The following is a 22,026-nucleotide window of genomic DNA, read 5'->3' as shown; positions in this document are numbered from 1 at the left end:
ACTTTCTCAACTTGTTTTTTTAACACTTTTTCTCATTTCACATGTTTTTCAAAAAACCCGATTTAAAGGACACATATGAATTTGTTTTGAAATTTATTGAAATGATAAAAAAACATTATTATAATAAATAGATTCTTGTTTATTTAAATGATAAATTATTTGTATATGTTTAATAATTTGAATAACAAAAAAAAATCATATCCACTGGCTTTTTTGTTCAAATTTTTGAGAAGTTCCTTTTCATTTCAAAACTAAATACAAATAAACGATAATAAAGACTTTGTGTATTTTTTCATATAAATAAAATTTGACACAAACACTTGTTTATTTAAAAAATCGTGTTTTAAGCAAAAACAGTGAAATGAGAAAAAAAGGTCAAAAATTGAATTGAAAAAGTTAAAAACAAGTCAAAATAATAATATAGGAGTGAAGAATTGTGATGCCATTGATTAAAACGTTCAGTATGAAATATTGGCTTCACAGCCAGCAAGTCTTTGATCTTGGTCCAAAAATAATAAAAAATATAAATAATTTTTACAATATAAAAATTTCAAAATTTTTTCAACAGAATTCTGAAAAACAAAAACATCAAGAAGTCTATTAATTTTGTTTTGTTTTTTGCCTTTTCATAAATCAAAAAAGCTTCAAAAAGTGGGTAATTATTTATGAAAAGTCGCAAACGTTTAATTTTCTGATCAATTAAAAATTTCATATCTTGATCAAATTTCGGTTCCCGCTCACGTTTCTTTACCAAAGAGGAGGATATAATTTGACAATGCCATTATACACATTCCTGTGAAGTTGCATGAGCGGGAACCGAAATTTGATCAAGATATGAAATTTTTAATTTATCAGAAAATTAAACGTTTGCGACTTTTCATAAATAATTACACAAGTTTCAAAAAAAAAAAAAAAAAAAAGGTTGAGATGAAAAATTGAGGTCAAGATAAAATAAGCACCCTATGATTATTTGAAGATTATTATAGGTTAGAGGGAAATTGTTTTCCTTCGTCTGGAACTATTCATTTTTGTTCAAAACAAAAATCAGCATTCTAATCATCTGCATTGAATGAGAAAAGCTAGTTATTAATTGATTTGATATTCCTGATGATAAAAAAAATTGAACCGTATTATGATATTTGAAATAAAAGCTGCCTTCAATTTTGCATGGAGAGATTTTCGAAGAAGATCGAATTTTGTGTTTGTGCCATGAAATGAATTTTGAAAAACACGATCGAAATTATGGCAAAATAATTTATGCAGTCTGTCCATAAACAGTTGATCTGTCCAAAAAAAATGTGGATCATCCCTCAAAAACATAATAAAAAATATTTCCCACATCGCTTGTGGTAACTTTTTCTTTACATTAATTTGTGAATTTTCATTGAGTAAATAAACTCTGAAGCAAAAAAGATACAAGGGTTTGTTGTTTTAGCATTTTAACATTGTCTTTTTATTTGTTTTCATTTTGATAATGAATTGCTTAGCAAATAGTTATTGTTTCAAAAGCAAAGTGTTTTTTTGTGAATATCTCTTTGTCAAACAAACAAGTGAAAGAATTTGATAATGTGCTTTTATTTTTTTGCTTCACATGATGAAAAGTTTTTTTTTTTGTTTTTAAAATTTGTCAACATTATTTTTTTGATTCACGTCACAACGACTTATTTGCTTTAAATCAAGAATGTTTAAAGAATAGTTGTTGATGTATTGTTTATCGTTGTTTTTTTAAGGTATTGTATTCATTTCAATGATCACCTCATTCAATAGAATTTGTAAAACTTGAATAATGTGATTTAATTTTTTTCTAAAAAAAAAACAAAAAAGATATTCTGTTTAAAATTTTTTTTTGTTTTGTAAATAGAAGTGCCCAAAATATAATGAACGAACAAATGAATAAATAAGTTACACAAATGTTTTTCAACTTTGTTTTTGTTTCAAAAAAAACATTGTAATTAGAAAGCGAATGTTTCGTTTGAAACAAAAATAAACTTATGAAATGAGGAGTAAAAATTAAAAGTGAAAACTTTCTTTTCAAATCCTTCAAGGATATGACCTGCAGCCATATGGGTAATTATTTATGAAAAGTCGCAAACGTTTAATTTTCTGATAAATTAAAAATATCATATCTTGATCAAATTTCGGTTCCCGCTCATGCAACTTCACAGGAATGTGTATAATGGCATTGTCAAATTATATCCTCCTCTTTGGTAAAGAAACGTGAGCGGGAACCGAAATTTGATCAAGATATGAAATTTTTAATTGATCAGAAAATTAAACGTTTGCGACTTTTCATAAATAATTACCCATATGTTTGTTTCGATATCCATGATTGTTTTTCTGACTTTTCTGGCAAAAATTTCTTCAAAGGTTTTTTTCCATATCAGCGAAAAAGTGCGTCTTTTCTTCCCACTTCAACGTATTTGATTCCACTTTGCCTTCCAGATTCCAAATAAATTCTCGATTGGGTTCAAAATTGGAGAATATGCAGCGTTGAATAACACGACATTTCCGATTCTTTTATAAGACTGTCCGTGTAAATATGATGGATTGTTGCATTGTCCATTACGATCATTAACGATATGTAATATATAATGGATAATGGAAAACGCTTTTAATAGGCTTCAAACACTTCATGGTTGACTGTTCCTCTAATCACTTGTGGGCATCCCATTCCTAACATGGATATTGATGTGATAGCTGTAATAGATTGAAATAGTGGAGGTGGAGGAACCAATACTTTTTTTCCTCTTTCTCCCCATCCGTATTTCCTAATGCAATTGACGTTCCATGATATCTCATCGACGTTGAAAATTTTCGCACAATCTTTATCGAATAGAAATAATTTTTCAATGAAATGAATTCTTTGTTTCTTATATTCATCGGTGTTTGCGTATGCTGGCCTAATAGAAATTCTCTTGAAAGAAAATTTCGGGAATAAATCTGAATCATTGTTATTTTCATGAAGCATATTGTGTCAGTGGATTTTGAAATATGCAATCCAGTTTTAGAAAGCTCGTGTGGTATTGTTTGAAGTGTGGTTAATGGATTTTGCTTCATTTTTTCTCTCATAAGATTCTTATATCGATCATTGTTCACTTTTTTTTTTCTTCATTTTTGTTTTTCATTGTGAATAATATTTATACCAATCTGCAGCTTTTGAAAATATCTGCTGGTGGTGGTGTTTGTGAGTGTCCATTCATTCGCATACCAGCTTTCGGACTTGCTTCTTTCACACAATTCTGTATAAATCTGTAAGTTTTTTTCTTTTTTTGATAGTTGCTGGAGCGAATGGACTTTTGCATTTTCCTTCCACCTCAGTATCCTTCTGCCTGAATTGTTCAATTTTTTTTTCTCTGTCTTCCTTTTCTTTCAAAGCTTCTCTCATTCTAATATTTTAATACATCATTTCTTCCAAAGGATGTGAAAAATGCGTTTCGATGAATTCAACTCTGTATTCTGATATATTTGGAACTTGGCTGCTCAATAATGTCCTTTTGTTTGCTGTTCCCGCATCCAGAAAGGAAATTGCTTTCATTGAATTTTTTTTGTAATATCATCTGGAGATTGTGGGAATATCTTTTTTTTTTTTAATTTTGACAGATGATCTTCATTTTTTTGGACAGATTGTGAAAATCCGCAATTGCTTTTTCGTACAAAGAACCAGCGTTTCGGAATTCTAACGAAAGTTTAACGTCTCCAAATTATTGTTCCGTGTTATTTTTCAAATTATTGAATTTTATTTTCTAAATTATTCGTTAAAAGTTCCTTATGTGTTGTTTTCTGGTGAAAATGAAAATTAAAAAAAATGAACTAATTTTAGAATTTTATGATTTATCAAAGAATCAATTATTCTCGTTCTTTTGACATGCAGTTCACAAAATAATTTTGCAAAATCATATTTTTCAAAAGAGAATAAATTTCCTCTTAATATTATCCACTTACCGAAAAAAAAGAAAAGAAAAGAAAGAGAAGAAGATGATGAAAGAAAGAAAGAAAGAAAGAAAGAAAAAAAGAAAAAGAAAGAAAAAAGATCAACAGAAATGATATTTTTATTGCTAGAACAAGAATATGAAATGAACAAAATTTTCAAACAAAATTTCAAATTCTAAATGTGATAGCCAATCGTTTTTATTCAAAAGTTTTTAATAAGTCCCAAGTCATTTACACATAACTGGTCTGAAATGTGTGTATAATTCATCCATGGTCGAATATTTTGAAAGTCTGAATTGTCTTTTTTGAATAAAAATCTAATCAAAATAATATTCATGGATGATTATTCTTGAAATCATAACATATTTCAGTGCGTTGTTTGTTCAATGATCATTTGCTTTTTGGAAATTCTTTTGTATTCATATGCTTTATTCATTAACAAACGTTAAACACAAATAAGGATGTTATTGCCTTTGATAAACTTTTTCATTTTTCACTATTCTTTTGTTAATATTGAAATGAAATTTTCTTATCAAAATTTTTGAAACAAATAATATGCTATCAAAAATAATCACCCAATTTAATTGGCAATGATATATTTATGAAAAAATTGGATGAAATACAATAGATAATTTATTAAAATACAGTTATATCTCTTTCAATAATTTATTAAAAACAATTTTTTTTTAAAAAACAATTCGAAAAAGACAAATGATATGAATGATGAAATATTTGTTAAAATGAATATAACAAGAGACCACAAAAAAACATGGAATTGATTAATAAAGGATTCGCCTGTGTTTCATCCAATATTTTGTTCAAAATGCAGAACAATCATGAATGTTGAGAAAATTGATCACAGGAGAAGATGGAAGCGCAGATAATGTTTCAAAATCATTTTTGTGTTATCTGAAAAAGCATTTAACAAAAATCATTTGGATCTTAGGATCATAATACAAATTCTTTTATTTTTTCATATTGGAATAGTGTCAGCTTTTTAATGGGACTTTTTCCTTAATTGGCACTCTTTTTGTTTTTGCTTGCAAAATGTTGAGAAATGAGTAGTAGTTTTCAGCATTTAAAAAATCCTTTTAAACTTGTTTTATTCTATTTATTTACTGTTTTCATTTTTATTTTCGTTTATTACACATCGAGAAATTTCGTTTTTTTGTATAATTTAATAATACTTTTTCTAGCCAACCTGACAACTCAAAAGAAATTGGGGACATGTTTTATATTGCATTTGCTTCGAACTATTAATCTTAAAAATCTTTTTTTCACAAACATTTTTTTCTTGTTTTTTTGCATTTCAAATTTTCATCAACATGATAACATAAAACTGATTATTTCTTTATTAATATAATGAAATGAAAAAAAAAAAATATGATATGAAAAACAAATTCTTTAATAATGAAGTGTTGTAAAAACAAAACATTATTTTTTTCTATTAATCAAGAACTTTTCTTTGTTACAAAAACTTGATCGAAGATCATAAACAGTTGGTACCATTTGTCTGTTAGAGACAAATAGAAAATGAGAATGTTTTATGTTTTCAACACTTCATTATTAAAGAATTTGTTTTTCATATCGAATTTTTATTTTTTTCATTTCATTATATGAACAAAGAAATAATCGGTTTTATGTTAGAATGTTGTTAAAAAAATGAAATGTGAAAAAAACAAGAAAAAAGTATTTATGAAAAAAAAGAATTTAAAAGTAGTTAGATAATAGTATTTGCTATTCAAAACATGTATCCAATTTCTTGGACGTTGCCTAGTTGGCTGGTAAAAGTACTATTAAATTTAACAAACAAACAAAAAAAAAAAAAAAAAAAAAAAAAAAAAAAAAAAAAAAAAAAACTCATTTTCTCGATGTGTAAAAAACAAAAATAAAAAAGAAAACAGCAAATAAATTGTGAAAAATTAGTTAAAAAGATTTTTTGAAGTACTGAAAACTACTTCTCATTTCTCGACATTTTGCATGCAAAAACAAAAAAAGTGCCAATTAAGGAAAAAGTCCCATTAAAAAGCTGACCCTAAGCATTTATCAAGCTTGTTAATGAACAAATGAAGACAGGATATCTGTCAGTTATTATTATTCAATTGCTCGTGCAAGTTTAACTTCGTATTCTGAGACAAAATTTCAAAAGCTTGGCGGTGAAGAAATAATTGTGGAGATTGACGAAGCCATATTTAGGAAAAGAAAATATCACATGGGAAAGATAAAAGCACAAATTTGGATATTTAGCATGATTGAAGGGAACGTCGAAGGAAAGAAAGGATAATTATTTCTTCTGTGAGGGCCAAGAAGAAAGAAAAGCACATCAATTTTGATAATCCAGACAAATGAAATTGAATGAACGATGATCTTCTTTGATGAAACGAAAGCATATCAGAGTCATAAGACATTGGGATAAAAGAATTTGATTGTATGTCACAAATACAACTATATTGATCCTCTCACTGGAACTTTTACAAATTTGATTGTATGAACTTAAAGTTTGCTTGAAAAAAGTTTCCTTCGAACATGAGTCATTGCTCAATTAATTGATGCTTTTTTGATGAGTTTAATAGGAAAAGAAGATGAAAATTTTGAACATCAAAATAGAAGTGATGACGGTGTTCCAAAATTTGAATTTGAAGATAGTTTGGAGAATGATATAGATACATTAAAAGCTGGAGATGGAGGTGATGCGTCATCTTTTGAGGATGATTAACAATTTTGATATAATCTTTTTTGTATGTAACTTTCTTTAAGAAATATTTATTTTTTTATCAAAATTTTTTATCATTCCATTTGTAAATATTTTATATTTTTTGAAATTTCAAATAATAAAAAACAAAAAATCATTCATTATGTGAATTATTTGAAAAAATTTTGTTTTTCTGAAAACAAAAGATAGCTCAAAATTTCGGAGCTGATAACTTTTTATTTATCACATTATTAACTTCAATTCACAAAAAACGTTATAAAAGGCAAAATTTGTCGACTGCAATAAGTTATCAGTTGCTCAAAAGAATAATTTTCTTTCTTTCATAATTATTTTTTTTTTTTTTTTTTAATTAATATTTGTCTCGAAAAAAAAAAAAGAATAAATTGTGGACAATATAATTTTAAATATTCAAATAACATGGACATTTATTGAAAGTCAAAGATTCTCTCAAAAATTTTTTGTTCCAATTATCTAAACAAGGTGTCCAAATTTTTATGAAAAGTTCCTTTTATTTTATTTTCATATAAAGAAAAAGTTTCATATTTCGATCAAATTTTCGTTTCCACTCACGAAACTTTTCTAAAATGGATATTAAAACATTGTCAAATTTTTGTTTTCATAACAATGAAATTTGGTATGTGAGAACAGAAAATTCATCAAAATATGAAAAATATTCTTAATATGTGACATAATATTTAACTTCAGGCATTTTCATTGAAAAAATTTGCACTTTTCATTGACTTTTTGAGATCAAAAACACAATAAAAATGGGTCCATTTTTTGACATTCGTGAAATGTTTCAACACTTTGTGTTTTAATTTCAACTGTGTCTGTAAACGGATATGAAAATCTAATTTATTTTGAAATCCGAGAAAGTTTATTAAAGTTATAAGAGAAGCAAATTTTTCATGCTTTGTGCATAAAAAGCTTGAAAGTTCGTATTTTCCCCCATATGAAAATAAAATAAAAGGAATTTTTTAAAAAAAAAAATTAAAACAGGTCAAAAAATTTCACAACGAAAAAATAATTTCAACTCAGAAATTTTTGATTGCTCAAGAAAAAGAATTAATTCTAATTGTCCTAAATAATACAAGAAAACCTGTTTTCTAACTCGATGTAGTCTAGTCGGTTAGGATTTAGGATTTTCACTCCTGAGACCCGGGTTCGATTCCCGGCATCGAGGAAATTTTTTGTTTTTATGTTTTTAAAAGAATAATTTATTGGTTTTAAAATATACTATTCAAATTTATTAACAATTATTTTCTATTATATTTTAAAAAATTGATACTATTATTATCAAAAACATTCATTTGGTTAATTTGTGTATTCTTTTATATTGAAATGACATTTAAATCATAAAATACATATATATTTCAAATTAAACTAAACTAACAATGAATTTCAATAAAAATCAAAAAGTTACATCACAAGAAAATAAATAAAGATATCTCCGCCACAAATCAAAAGCAAATGAAACATCAATTTTTGGTCAATTCATTTGCTCGGTAAATAGGGCGTGAGTGACTAAACAAATCAAATTTCAAATACAATTCCAACAAACTTTATTTTAATTTCTTTTGACTTCTATCGCGATTGACTTTCACCTCTCCACACATAAACACTGTTCGACTTCAAAAAAAATTTTTTTATCTTTCAATGAAACAAGGAATAATACGATCAAAATGAATTTAAAAAATTTTATATTAATTTCAGATCAATAATTATTTTCTTTTCTTGTTTTGAAGGAAAATGCAATGCATTGTATTTTCAATTTTATTGTTGGGAAGCTTTAATTGTGATGTTATTTCAACAATCGTGCTTCAATACACAGGTTTGCTATGTTTTAGTTATTTTACAAATAATTTTTATTATTTGAACTTCTTGCGATGAACGTTATATTATTTTAATAAAGCCGAACACACTCCTCTTTTCAATTTTGAGGTGCATATGCGCTTTATTTTTTTATAAATAATATTCATTTATTAACTTCAATTAGGAAGCTGAACAATTCCCCTCTCTTGGAAAAGTTACGGAAAACGGAATAGAAATGTCAAAACACATTGGAAATAAACTCTCAGAAATGTATTTGGGGAAATACGGAATTCCTGAGAAATTTGAAGACTATAAGTTTCATTTTTATGCAACTTATGCTGAACGAGCAAAAATTACAGCTTTAGCAACATGCGATGGACTATTTCCACCTGGAAAAGGACCCAAAGATCCGGATAATGAAGAGGAGTTTTTATTTTCGAAAGGCGTTCAACCAGTGCCAATTGATTCTGTGATGAAGGATAATGAATATCTTTTTGAATCAGATACCAGATGGTTTTAAACGAAAATTTATTTATTGAGATTTTTAATGAAGTTTAATTTGACATTTTTATAATTATTTTGGAAAGTTCTTCTTCCACAAGGCAGATTTATCGAAGTCTTCATTCACAGTCAATGAATGACTATTTGGATGAACATAAAGACATACTCAAAACTTTTTCACAACAGTTAAACTGCCTTAACGATCCTGAAACAATTTTAGGTGCATTCGAGGCACTATCTGTGATAAAAAGATTGGGGTTTGTCTTTTTTTAAAATCAGAATACAAATAAAATTTTTATCTATCAAAATCTTTTTTCTGTAATTTTCTTTTTAAAAATAATCTCAAACATTTTTCATAGGAAAAAACTTCCAAATGGAATGACAGATGAGCAATACAACAATTATGAAGCGATGTATAAACACTGTTTGACTTTATTTCTTTATTCAAATTTCATATTATGCATAAAACGATTCAATAAACATTTTTCACGTTGATAATTGCTCTCTTTGTTCTGTTTGTTTTTTTTGCGCAGTGAAACGTTCATATCACTTGGTGGGAGACAAAGACTTTTGCGATGCAAGCATTGGGCTCATGATCCGTCAGGTTTCAATTCCGCATTTCATTATCATCTCTGTTTTTTTCCCCCATGAAATTTTGTTTATTTTATCGTTTACTGTTATTATCACAATGGCTAATTTCATTATATTTATTATTTTATCATCATTTTTAAATAAATATTTTTTTAAATAACTTTGTCATTTCTGTCTATTTCGTTCTGATTAATTGCATCTTCTGAAATTTCCTTTCATTTATTTATTTATTTATTTTTTTTTTTAAGTTGGCGTTTTTGCTCCAGCAGCCATCTTCTGACACTAGTCCAGCATTCACCCTCTTTACGACCCACTCAAAACTTCTCATCAATTTGCTGGGCTGTCTTGCTAACGACCCTTCATCTGTGGTGAATGAGAACACAGTGTATGAAGGGTGGAATGCAGTTGTCATCATCGAGGTGGCTGACCAGGCAAAGAATGGAGAGAAGGCGAATGATGGTATGTAACTTAGAGTTTTGAAGAATAAAAAATTAAAATATTTTTTTAAATCAAAAAAAAAAAATATGTTTCAATGCAATTTCTTGTTCCTTTGCAATTCTACAACCCAATTCTCTCTTCATTCATTCATTCATTAATTTATTTATCATTATCTTTTTTTCTCTGTCTTTATTCATTATCAATCACAGGCAACTCCTTCTCAATCAAATATGATCTGAATCCAATCATGGGCAAAGACCTGAATCTTACTCGGCTGCACATCAAGGGTTGCTCTGCTCCTTCTGAAGAGTCACCATTCTGCCCCGTTTCATCGTTCAAATCGACTTTCTCCCATCTTCTTTCAGACTCTTCTTCATTCAACGTGCAACGGCGCGCCTCTTCGGTAAAGGCAAACACGTCAGATTCTGATCAGCTGTATCTATTTAATAGCTTCATAGAGAGTCCTTCTGCTTCTTCAGGCACTTCAAATCTTTCTGATGATGATTGGTTTTACAACTTCTGTGGATTTCCTGTCGAGACAGTTGACGTTGCAAACCCAACAGTTACCCTCATTATGGCAATTCTTTGTCTTCTTTCTCTTCTTTCATTCGTATTTGTTATTGTGTTTTGCCTTCGAAAGAGATCAAAAGTTAAGAAATACTCTGCTTCAATAAAGTTGTCAAGTTGAAACTTCATGCAGTTATTCCATTCTTTTTATTTTCTATTTTAGATTCATTTTTTCGTATGCGCTTTTCTGAAGTTTTTATATTCTTTAACAATGACTCTTTTACTGAATTTTGTTTTAATATGGGGATAATAAACCCATATTTGAAAGAAAACCGTTTTCATAATCTCATGGAAAATCCAGAGGTTTCTGAGGCACATGAAGAACAAACAAGCGCATTTGTTTGATATTTTTATAAAGTACTTTCAAAAAAGCGAAATATGATTTTCATTCATTTGAATTAGGGCTATTCCGATGAAAATGTTGAAAAGCAAGAAAGAGACGTTGCACCAATTTCAAATAATTCAGATGAAACATCAGGTGTGCATATTTTTGCGTAACATTGATTAAAAAGATAATTCTATTCTTTATTTCCGTCAATATTTTTAAACGATGAAAATTTAGTTTTTTTAACTACAACGAACGAAAATGAGCAAAGCCCTTTGCAACATGAATCTGATAATCAGCACATAGAACAAGTTCATGAAGAGCAACAAAACATCCAACAAGAATATCCACCCCAACCACCTGACGATGCGCCTTCTGTTGAAGAGTACTATCAACCAAAGCCAGAGCCAGAAGAAGAACATATTCAAGAGAACTCAAATGTTCCCCCAGGCTCGCCCACACAATCACAAAAATCATTTCGCTCCATGTCATCACAATCACATTCTCAAATGTCTAGAGCCGGAAGGGAAGGTTCCGTTTCTCGTGCTTCATTGACAAAGGTTTCCAGAAAACGAAGTAAAACACCTCAAGTTATGCCAAAGCCTCGTCCAAAGCAAATGTTTCTTTTGCATCGTACAGAGTTAACTTCTGATAGGTTCTCAGCCCACGAGTATGTTGAACTATCAGACTCAGATGATTCAGAAAAAGAGAGAGAACTTAAGAGAGAAGAAGTCAAAAAAGAAGCAATTCCAGAAGAAGGAGAAGTTGATTTCAATGAAAGTTCAGGAGTTGCAGGAAATGAAGCAACACCAGAGGCATCTAATGAAGGGGATACGATAAAGAAGAAAAAGAAGAAAAGTTCAACCAGCTCCAGAGCAGCACCCATGAAGCCTCTAACAGCAGCAGAGTTAGCAAAAGAGAAAAAACGGCTGGACGAAGAAAAGAGACGAGAACGTGAGGAAGCTCAAAAGAGAGAGATGAAGAGACAGGAAAAAAGTGAGCGTTTCCATAGAGAAACGAAGGAGCGGCACCAGACGCTTGCAGCTTTGGTTGCCGATGCAGATGTTTTGGAAGCTCACATTCAAAGGCTTGAAGAAGAAAAACAGGAAGCGAAAAAAAGAAGAAAATACTATAAGATTGAGGCTGAAATTGAAGAGGAAAGAAGAGAAGAGAGAATGAAGACAAGAACCTATGCAAAGGAAGAAGAAGAAGAAGTAAAGGAACGGGAGTATCAAGCTGAAGGAGACGGTGAAGAAATGGATCCAAGAGAAGTGGAAATGCAGAAGAGAGCAGATGAACGCAGAAAAGAAAGAGAGTTTAGACTGGTTTGAAGAGATTGTTAACTAATTTTTGCTTTTATTTTGTTTATTTCTGAATAAAATTTTAATATTATTTATTTATTTATTTATTTATTAGCGACAAAAAGAAATCCTGGAAGAGCAGCGTCGTCGATTGGCTGAACAGATGCGAGAAGAGAAAGTAATGGGAGAGAGGGAAAAGGTGATGAGAGAAGAGCGAATGCAGCGATTGAAAAGAGAAGAAATCGCACGAAAACAAAAAGAAGCGAGAGAAAAGAAAGAAAAAGAAAGAAAAGAAAAAGCAAAGAAGGAGAAAGAAGAAAATGAACGAATGAAAACAACAATGAAGATTTTAACAGAAAAGGAGGAAGAAGAAAGGAAAAGAATTCAGTGGTTGCAGCAGCGGGAACAGGAGCTTATCCAAGAAGTTATGGAAGAGTACGAAAAGGAAGAAGAGGTGCTGGAGGAAACAAGGAAGAGTGCAAAGGGAAGGAGCAAAGAAAACACCAATTCACCAACTTCACCAAATGCTTCTACGAAACAGAGAACTTTCAGAAAAACGAAAGGAACAAAAGGCAGAGGAGGAGAGGCATTTGGAAACGATGGAGAAGAAGAAGGAGAAAAGGAGAAAATGGAGCGATTAAATCGCGAGGAAGAGAAACGACAACAGGAAGAAGACGAATTAAACAGGCAGGCAGAAGCTGATGTGGCAGCTGAAAGAGAATTACAAAGCAGCAATCAAGTGACCGAACCGGAACAAACACAAGAGGCGCAGCAGCAGGAGGGAGAAGAAGAGAAAGAGCGCGCTCCAGGCATCTTGAGGCAGGTGGTGAGGTCCATCGATGAAAAGACAGAATTTGGGCTGGAAAGTCGTTTTGATGGGAAACTCACCCAGATTGAAGAACGAAATCAGCAGCAAAATGCACAGCAACCTGGCAATGAAGCAAGCAACAACATACAAACACAGGAGCAAAGCCAAGCACAAGCGCAACGAGAGGATACACAAGTACATAGCGATGAAGTGTTTCAGGAGCAGGCGGTTCAAATGCAATCACAGCAACAATCGACAAATGCAACAACCGATTCAACTCTGAAGGAAGATATTCAAGATGGAAGACAAAAAGAGGGTGGAAACGATGGAGAAGAAGTGACCGGAAAGAAGAAGAAGAAGAAAGATAAGAAAAATAAGAAAGAAGGTGAAGGAGATACAGAAGAAACCGAAGAAGATCCAGAAGAGAAAAAGCGAAGAAAGAAGGAGAAGAAGGAAAAGAAAGAAAGAAAACTGAGAGAGATGCGCGAAGCACGAGAAGCAAGTCTCGCAGCAGCCGGCCTATCAGTTGAACAAAGAACTCCAGAAAGTTAGAAAGTTTTAATACTGAATTTTATTCGTACAAATGATATTCCAACATCCAGGCCATTTTTGGAGTTGTAAAATGTTTTTAATCCGAATTGATTCAGTTTCAACGATGTGCTTTTTCAGTGGTATATTTTTTGTATCATCTCATTTGCTTCTAATGGCTAGCCAACGCTTATGCTCATGTTTTAAAGGTTATATCCAAACCAATTGATATTTTATTTCAATTTTCTTTTGCTTTCTTTTTTTCACATTTTTTCCGTGTTCCTCTTATTTATATCTTATCTTCAAATCACTTCAATCATACTTTGGAACTTAAAAAATTGCATGTGATCAAAAAAAAAAAAAAAAAAAAAAAAAAAATAGAGTCAACTTTAAACACCTTAAATGCACTTTGAAAAAGACAGGACCAATAATCTTTCATCATGCAAAATTATGGAAATATTGAATGCTAAACATATTCACTTGGAGTTGGAAGGGAATAATCAGAAGATATCATCATCCTCAGATCTCAATGAAATTTTGTCCTAAATCCTTCATTAAATTGTCAGTAAATAGCATAGGTGCATTTGTGCTTCTTTTGCAAAATGCGTTATAAGAATTTAACTTTAATATGACTAAATTCTTAATTATAAATTAAAACTTTTGGGTGGACGAATTTTTCGTAATTGTTTTTTCTTGTTGTCAAAAATCAATTTTGAAAAATCACCCATAAATATGAATATAATTGATGGATTGCGATGAACAAAAACAATTTCCTGTTTATAAATAGATGTGATGCTTTTAATAGTTATATTAACCTTTTGTGTCAAAGAATATCTGAGAAATAATAAATTTGAAAAAATAAAAATTTCATTTTTCGGGGAGAAAAACCTATCTTCAACACCTCTTTATTTATGGAGTGAGCTCCTTTATTAAGGGCTCAGTCGATCACAAAAGTGATGTGAAAATGGATGAAGTGCAAAAGACTCGAAAAAAACGTGAAAAGGTTTTTTGGGCTGACATCCATTGGTCAGTGTCAAGGTGTTGCAAAAGAATTATGGCATGATTTCTGTATGGTAAAAGAAAATTGTTCAATAGAGGAAGTCAATGAACTGCGTTGAATTAACCTCTGGCTTGTTGCGTTGTTGTGTAACTGGCTGAAAGTCTCTGATTATACCAAATAAATCAAAGAACTGATAATGGAGTGGGATGAACTAAGCTCTGGTGGGGAAAAAAGATGTGTTGCAGATAGGTTTTTCTCCCTGAATAAAAGTGCGCAGCACATTAATTCTTAAAAAAAACCGCAATCTACAACACCTCTTTATTTATGGAGAGTTCTTAATTGGGCAACCACTTGTATTCTTCTGAAATTGCAATATCAAATGAATTCAAAGATGAAGTTTGTCTGTTCTCTTTTCCCTGCTCTTTGTTTTCCTTCAGTAACCTCTTCCCCTTCTGGTTCCTCCACTTTTGAGGGGAGGAGCGTCGCTTGCTTGACTGTCTCGCCTGACGAATGTGTTTGAATGGCCACAATTGCATCTATTGGAGAAGCCGAGGCTTCAGCTGGAATATCTGAAGACTGTTCAAATCGCCTTCCGAAAATGATGGAAGTTGTTTGTTGTATTGTTCCAATTAAAATTTTCTCTGATTGCAGTCGTTGGACCTTCTCCTTCCTAAAGCCTTCGTCTGAAAGTTGAAATCCAGAGCTCTGAGAGAGAAGCATATGAGCCATTTGACTTGCCAGGTTAGTCTTGAAGAAGGATCTTAACGGTTTGTGTGATGTTGTGGACAATCGTGCAAATCTTGCAACGCAGGCCTCAGGAATTCCTTCTGTTGACAATTTCGAAATAGTTGCATGTTTAATGGTGTACGGGAGAAATTCTTCTGGAACTCCTGCCCTCCCCATACCAACCTTTGCCAGTTTGCGAACCCCACTGGGAGTCAAAGGAGTGCGAGTTGTCTAGTTGAACAGAAATGTGTCTCTATTTTCGGAAGTTGTTCTCACCCGATCCCACAAACAACGAATCGCTCTGGCAGGACAAATGCGGCTGTGTTCTTCCTGTAAGAAAGGAATTGTGATGAATTCTCTTGAGTAGGATGTCTTCAGTCTCGTTGAAAGATGAATTGCTTCTGTTTCCCAAATGGATTCAGACATGGATATTTGCGCGAGCTCACAGAATCGACATGCTGAGAACAACATAATTAACAGCATGCATTTATCCGTGAGATCCAAAAACGGGAGTTGTTCATTATTCAGTTCTCGAGAGTAAAAGCTCTTGATAATGTCTGGACTCCACATGCTAGTGTACGGTTACCTATGAAATTGAGAGAACGAAAAGAATCTAAATATTGTGTGGATAAGCGGGATATCGCTTATCTCCCTGCTGTATCCTGTGCGAGAGAATAATGAGATCGCTGATCGCGTAGCGCATAAGGAAGAATATGGAGTCCCGTAATCCTTCAAGGATAGAAAACAGACTGCGCATTTCTTTATTTACTCATCGAAACATCCTGGTATTTCACCCAATTGATTAGACTTCCACTCGATGTGGAAACGAGCAAAACAGTTAATGTATTGATTCCACGTAACCTTGGATATGCTTCTCTCAGTAATCTTTCTGATCTTGTCAGGGACCCCGCAGGCTTGAAGTCCTTCCTTCCACCATCTCTCACCGACCAGTACTTCCATCCTATCCTTGCAGCCATATACTCCCCCAAAAGAGGTGCGGCTCCTTTCTTCAACATTCCATGCTCCGGGGAAAAAACATCTCGAGAGCATTTCCAGATGTGGGAACGAGTCATCAGTTTCGATAGAAGGTTGCTCCAAATCTGATTCTTCCAAGCCGGAAGAAGAAAGATAGCTTTCGCTTTTTCCGATTTTGCTTTCCGAAGACATGGAAGGATCAGTGGAATCGGGGGATGGATGAGAAGAATTCCTTTTCCCCAATATGGATGAAGACCGTCCTGTGCCATGCTGCTTCCGGGCCCAGACCAAGTCTCCTTCTTTTTGTTTGCAGCGTTTGCGAAAGCGTCTATCTCTGTATGAGCTCCAAGAAGAGTCTCTGCTTGTTGAAGATGATGAGTCAGGATCGAGAAATCTCCTGCGATTGCCAACCTTGACAATGCGTCTGCTTTCGTATTCTTCTCTCCTGGGATGTGTGCCACTGTGACTATGAGGTTCATTGATTGGCACAATGATCGTATTTTTCTGAGGAGTGGAAGGAGATTCCGGCAAGCATTCTTTCTGTTTACGTTGAAGACTGCACACGTGTTGTCCGATCTGAGAAGCAATTTGCTCATGTGATTTCTCAGAATCAATAAGGAAAATCTGTTGAGTTCCAATAAAACAGCCAGGAGTTCCTTGAAGTTTGAGGTTTGGAGTTGATATTTCTTGGAAAATTGACTGGAAAAGTGATATATTTCTCATCCAACTGATAGTGTAGCATCGCAAGAGTGCGGCGAAGCATCTGTCGCAAGGACAGCGTCTGGAGGAGAGAATCCCATCAGGGGTCTGGAAAATAGTGCACTCAGCCTTTTTCTCCAAACCTCCAGTTCCCTCTTTATACTGTAATTCAGTCGAAAGGAACCGTCCCATCCACCTTTTCGAACTTGCCTGTTGAGGATATAGTAATATTCGTCCATATGCATTGAGGCGTCCTTGTTTACAAAGCGAATTGCGCTTGGCTACCCTATGAACGAGGCCAGATCTCTTGTCATGATAATCTTTAACCTACTCAATCTCTTCATCCATTTAAAACAATCCTTCTTCAGCTCCCTGCGTCTTTGTTGTTCCGATGATTCAGTCATTTTGCTTGTGTCCCATGTCCATTCGAGGTGGTTGAAAATCTTCTAGGGAGCTACCTCGCTTTTCTCCCTATTGATGATCAGCCCGAGCTGTTGAAGCCACTCGACTATTTCTTGAGTTGCTTGCATGAGTGTTTCCTTGTTCTCGTGAAGAAATAGGATATCGTCTAGGAATGACACTCATATTTTGTTCCACATACTTCGGATTTCCTTCGTAACATTTATCATTAACTTTGTTAAAATTCGCTGTGCATCTTTTAGCGCAAATAGCATAACTTTGAATCCATTGTTTATTTCTCGAATGTGAAGGGCAAATAGAGTGTGAATATCTTGTGAATTGGGATTTGGAAGTACGCCTGCGATAAGTCGAGGGAAGTGGCGTAGTCGTCTTTGAGGAGCAGTTTTTCCGCTATTCGCTAATCTTCCATTTTGAAGTGAATATCTTTCAGGGCTGCATTCAGGGTCCGGCAGTATAGTATTTGTCTGTAGCTTCCGTTCTTTTTTTCTTAAAAGAACACGTTGCTTAAGCAGCGGACCCCCTCTCTTCTGAACACTTGTAAAAATGTCTGTTTTTAAGCCTTCCACAATCCATTCCGCACATGCCCTCCTCTCTTTCGGACCACCTATAAAGCCTTTGCCCATGTCTTTCTCTCGTATCTGCCTGTCTCTCGCTTTCTTCCCCTTCCAGACCGGGAGAACTCCATTCACCACCCAATTGGAGACGCCGATCTTCTTCCACTCTTTGGCAAAGGCTTGTGTCCTGCCCCCTATTTTCTCCGAAAAAAATGTTTGCGCTGCTCTTCATATCCTGCTTTCTTTGTGCTGAAATTTTGTGCTCTTTGTCTCCTGGGCCGTTGCGCCAATCTCCCTTGACGTGCTGATTGGAGTTTTGACGAGTTGGCTTGTAATATTGGCTTTAGACGTTCAAGCTGTTCCGGTGTGAGTAGAGGATCAACGGTATCTTCCTTTAGTGATCTCTCTTCAGCGAATCCGAACTTTGCCTGTTTGCGCATATGCCTTGCTGCCTGAAGTGCTGCAGTGATGAACATTATTGAGTCTTCCAAATGTTCGGAGGTTTCGCCTACTGCGTTGCGAGCTGCCAACAGTGTGGCTTTAAGTGCGGGGATCAAGAACATTTCGACGAAATAAGCTTTTTCATCAAGGGCATCAGACATCCAACTGCGCGAGCGTGAATGTGGGTGTGGAGAAGATGGAATGAAAGGTGAGGCTGAAATTGGCTCGTATTCCCTCATTGTTTGCTCCAGATCTCCTTGGTTCAAATGGTTGTTAAAAACTGAGGATAAGCATCTATCCCCGAAGATTTCTGTAATAGCCTGTTGAAGCGGCTGAGTGGCTCCTTCTGACTGGACAGCATCCATAGCATTCGATGCTGAAGAGGTGGATGAGTACGAAGAAGAGGTCGATGCAAACGTTGTGGAGTGTATCTCCCCGGTACTCATCGTTGGTGCGGAGATTAGGTATTCCATACCCATGCCGCCTGTTGTTCCGCTTTGCTGAAGCATTCCGCTCAGTCCCGACGCAGGTCCTTCCAACCAAGTTGACATTTTCTAATTTTTTGATCGACTGAGCCCTTAATAAAGGAGCTCACTCCATAAATAAAGAGGTGTTGTTGATTGAGGTTTTTCTTAAGAATTAATGTGCTGCGCACTTTGATAAAAATTTTGAACAATCTCACAATTAAATTATAAATAGCCAAAGATTAAGAATAAGCTTTTTTTCAAGATTCAGAGGGCTTACACTTGCAAATGTTTAACAAAATAAATATATAAACATTATGTATAGGTGTACACTGATTATTAATCAAAATGATTTTTCATTGTTTGAATTATGTAATTGTTGGATAATAAAGCCTTTATGTGTGCATTGTGTGACTATTTGAAACCAATGATGTTAAATGTGATTAAATTATTCAATTAAAATGTGGATGAACGTTTTCTTTTCATTATTTTGTTTTTATCAAGATCAAAATTTCGCATCAAACATGTATTTCAAATTTTTCATATAAAATAATTGCTGAACAACGAAAAAAAGGAAGAAACAAGTGAAAAAATGAAATATTCTTCGCACTTGGAAAGTCTGGATCAATGAAGATGATTATGTCCGAAGTCAGACAATGCAGCTGCGTCAATGGGAAAGGAGGAGGGGTGTATCAGGCAACAAAGGAAAGAGGAGATTTGAATTTTTCATTTGTGGGAATGAAGTCCAGTGAGAATAGAGCAAAAGTGTGGAATGATATTTTCGTTAAATGTTTCAATATCTCATCGCAGATCAATGAAAGTCAATTTCAGTTTGATCTTCGAGAAGGCAACTGCAATCGATTCAATGCAATATATGGAGGTGACAGTTGTGAACACAAAGAAGATACAAATCCGATTGAGTTTGTGACTAATTATCAGAGTGACACAATTGTTGTGATCAGTGTGGATGGATCAAACGAAATGCAATGTGGAACAAACACACTTCCATGTGATTCGATTGATTATGTACTGATTCATATGACCTCAGATATCATGAGATTGATGTTCGTTGTTGAAGAGGGTGAATTAGGAAGAGACAAAAATCTGAATGAAATGGGTTTGAAATGGGGAGAATGTGTGAAGAAAAATACATCTCTGTGGATATTGTGCGAAGGATTCCAATTGTGAGGATCAGCGAGAGAAAGAGGAACATCATTTTTCATCCCGGTTCTGGAAGAAGTGAAGAACACAACGCAGGCTGGTCAGGGCATGGACTTGAACATTCATGGGAAGCTGCTTCTTCCTTGCAATTTGTCATTAGAGATAAGTGTGAAAGATGGGGATGAAGAGGAGATTGTGAGAGAGGAAATTGATGGAGTATGCTATATCTCAGAATACGAGGTGCATTCAGTTGTTTCGTCAGAGCTGGTGGATGTGACGGAAAAGAAAACAGAAGTGTGCATGAGTATCCTGTTTAGAAAAATGAAGTTGTCTAACACAAATGCATTGGTTGTGATAAACAAGAGTGAGGGGGAAATGAAAGGGGATGAAAATAAAGGAGAGGGAGAAGGAGATGAAAGAATATCCGAAGGAGGGGAAAAAATTGAATGGAGTTTGGTAGCCTTTATTGGGCGTGCAGCTGTTCTGGTAGTTATTGTGATTTTGTTTGTCATGGCTGTGGTACAGCGAAAGAAACAAAGAGAAGTTGAGAAGAAAGTTGAAGAAATATGCACCAAAGAAGAAGGGATTGAAGGAAGACCAGAAGGGAGAAGAGAAAGGAGGGGAGAAGGCATTGAGATGAGTAAAATGCTGTTGACGTTGCTTAAAGGGATGATGAGTCAAACACCTCTGTTGATTGACAACGATGAAGATCTTCCAGAGCCTCCATCAATGAACGATGGAATATTGAATGAAAATGATCTTCCAGATATGGAATCTCCATTTCCATTTTCTGATGATGTATTTGTTTCTGGAATGCCACAATCACATTCATTGAATGTAATATCAGCGAAGAAGCCATTTCGAGAGAAGGAGAAAAAGAACGTCAAAACATTTCACTCGGCGATTCATTCAGTTCAAGGTTATTTAACACTGGGAACGAGAGCGATGGATGTTATTGATGGAAAGGAAGAAGTTTTGGCAGCGACAGAGCTGTTTGAGCATTTGATATTTGTTGGAGACGAAAGAGTGGAAATAATGGAGAAACAATTATGCTCATATTCAATCTTTGTTGAAGAAGGAAACAATAAAATATACGTGTTGACAGAGAAATTGAAAGATGAAAAGGAGAAGGAAGAAATGAAGCGATGGAAGGCACCTGAAGCTGGAGAAGAGGATATGGAAAAAACAGTTGTTTTCACACTTGGACTGATTCTCCATGAAATGACAACAGAGGAAGTTCCTTTGAGCGAGTGTGAAGCAAAGGAAGCGCAGGAGATGATGAGAGATGGAGTGCGACAGCTGACAGAAGGAATCGAAGGGAAGAATTTGTTGAGGTGATGGAGAGGACATGGGGAGATGAGTCAAATGACAAACTCAAATTGGTAGAAGAAATATAGTTGTTGATGGAAATGATAAAAATCATCCAGAATAGCATTGAATTTTAAATTTTCAACAATTGTTTGAAGGGGAAATTTTTGAAAAGCAATCAAAAAAACACAACCCAATTATTCTCTTTCTTGAAGATTTTCAATAAGATAAGAATTATGTTTTTTATTTTTTTAACTTGTCATTATGTTTCTCGCTTATGAACATATGCAATGCTTTTCATGTTTCATAAATGAATTTTTTTGCGTGTCAACAATAATTATGTTGTTTCTCAATGAAAAAAGAAATGAACAAATTCAGAAATGATGAACATTAATAAAAAAACAATCGAATAAACTTTATAAAATCAAAAATTGAATAACTGAACATAATATACGTCATTATCAAAAACATTAAAGCGACTAACAAACAATTTAATTAGAATTAAATTGAAATAAAAACAGACTGCTTTTGAATATCAACAAGTTGAATTATTGATATATAAAAATTTATAAATGTGAGCAATCAGTGCACACCATTACATAATGTTTATATATTTATTTTGTTAAACATTTGCAAGTGTAAGCCCTCTGAATCTTGAAAAAAAGCTTATTCTTAATCTTTGGCTATTTATAATTTAATTGTGAGATTGTTCAAAATTTTTATCAAAGTGCGCAGCACATTAATTCTTAAGAAAAACCTCAATC

General features: G+C 33.4%; 6 protein-coding genes across 6 annotated transcripts; 3 read left to right on the top strand and 3 right to left on the bottom strand.

The window, feature by feature from the left end:
- Positions 1 to 8,392: 8,392 nt before the first annotated feature.
- On the top strand, positions 8,393 to 10,673 carry MONOS_16023 (uncharacterized protein; the record flags this gene model as incomplete). Its single annotated transcript, XM_067868931.1, has 8 exons — positions 8,393 to 8,474; positions 8,556 to 8,584; positions 8,640 to 8,968; positions 9,043 to 9,213; positions 9,316 to 9,380; positions 9,490 to 9,560; positions 9,796 to 10,006; positions 10,195 to 10,673. 8 exons carry the CDS (start codon positions 8,393 to 8,395, stop codon positions 10,671 to 10,673), a joined length of 1,437 nt encoding a protein of 478 aa, XP_067731208.1.
- Positions 10,674 to 10,809: 136 nt separating this feature from the next.
- On the top strand, positions 10,810 to 13,892 carry MONOS_16022 (uncharacterized protein). The gene is made up of 4 exons (XM_067868930.1): positions 10,810 to 10,891; positions 10,955 to 11,030; positions 11,115 to 12,202; positions 12,294 to 13,892. Exons 1-4 carry the CDS (start codon positions 10,841 to 10,843, stop codon positions 13,536 to 13,538), a joined length of 2,460 nt encoding a protein of 819 aa, XP_067731207.1. The 5' UTR covers positions 10,810 to 10,840; the 3' UTR covers positions 13,539 to 13,892.
- A 997-nt stretch (positions 13,893 to 14,889) lies between these two features.
- MONOS_16420 (uncharacterized protein) lies at positions 14,890 to 15,417 on the bottom strand (the record flags this gene model as incomplete). Its single annotated transcript, XM_067869325.1, has 1 exon — positions 14,890 to 15,417. One exon carries the CDS (start codon positions 15,415 to 15,417, stop codon positions 14,890 to 14,892), a length of 528 nt encoding a protein of 175 aa, XP_067731206.1.
- A 588-nt stretch (positions 15,418 to 16,005) lies between these two features.
- MONOS_16419 (uncharacterized protein) lies at positions 16,006 to 17,106 on the bottom strand (the record flags this gene model as incomplete). The annotated part of the gene is made up of 1 exon (XM_067869323.1): positions 16,006 to 17,106. One exon carries the CDS (start codon positions 17,104 to 17,106, stop codon positions 16,006 to 16,008), a length of 1,101 nt encoding a protein of 366 aa, XP_067731205.1.
- Positions 17,107 to 18,082: 976 nt separating this feature from the next.
- Positions 18,083 to 18,880, bottom strand: MONOS_16418c2 (uncharacterized protein; the record flags this gene model as incomplete). The annotated part of the gene is made up of 1 exon (XM_067869322.1): positions 18,083 to 18,880. One exon carries the CDS (start codon positions 18,878 to 18,880, stop codon positions 18,083 to 18,085), a length of 798 nt encoding a protein of 265 aa, XP_067731204.1.
- A 552-nt stretch (positions 18,881 to 19,432) lies between these two features.
- MONOS_16659 (uncharacterized protein) lies at positions 19,433 to 21,292 on the top strand (the record flags this gene model as incomplete). Its single annotated transcript, XM_067869547.1, has 3 exons — positions 19,433 to 19,558; positions 19,733 to 19,928; positions 19,989 to 21,292. 3 exons carry the CDS (start codon positions 19,433 to 19,435, stop codon positions 21,290 to 21,292), a joined length of 1,626 nt encoding a protein of 541 aa, XP_067731203.1.
- Positions 21,293 to 22,026: the final 734 nt, after the last annotated feature.

This window comes from Monocercomonoides exilis (genome assembly GCF_001643675.1).
Source record: "Monocercomonoides exilis strain PA203 chromosome Unknown scaffold12-1864167, whole genome shotgun sequence".
Lineage (NCBI taxonomy): Eukaryota > Preaxostyla > Oxymonadida > Polymastigidae > Monocercomonoides > Monocercomonoides exilis.
This window is presented reverse-complemented; position numbering and strand designations above follow the sequence as displayed.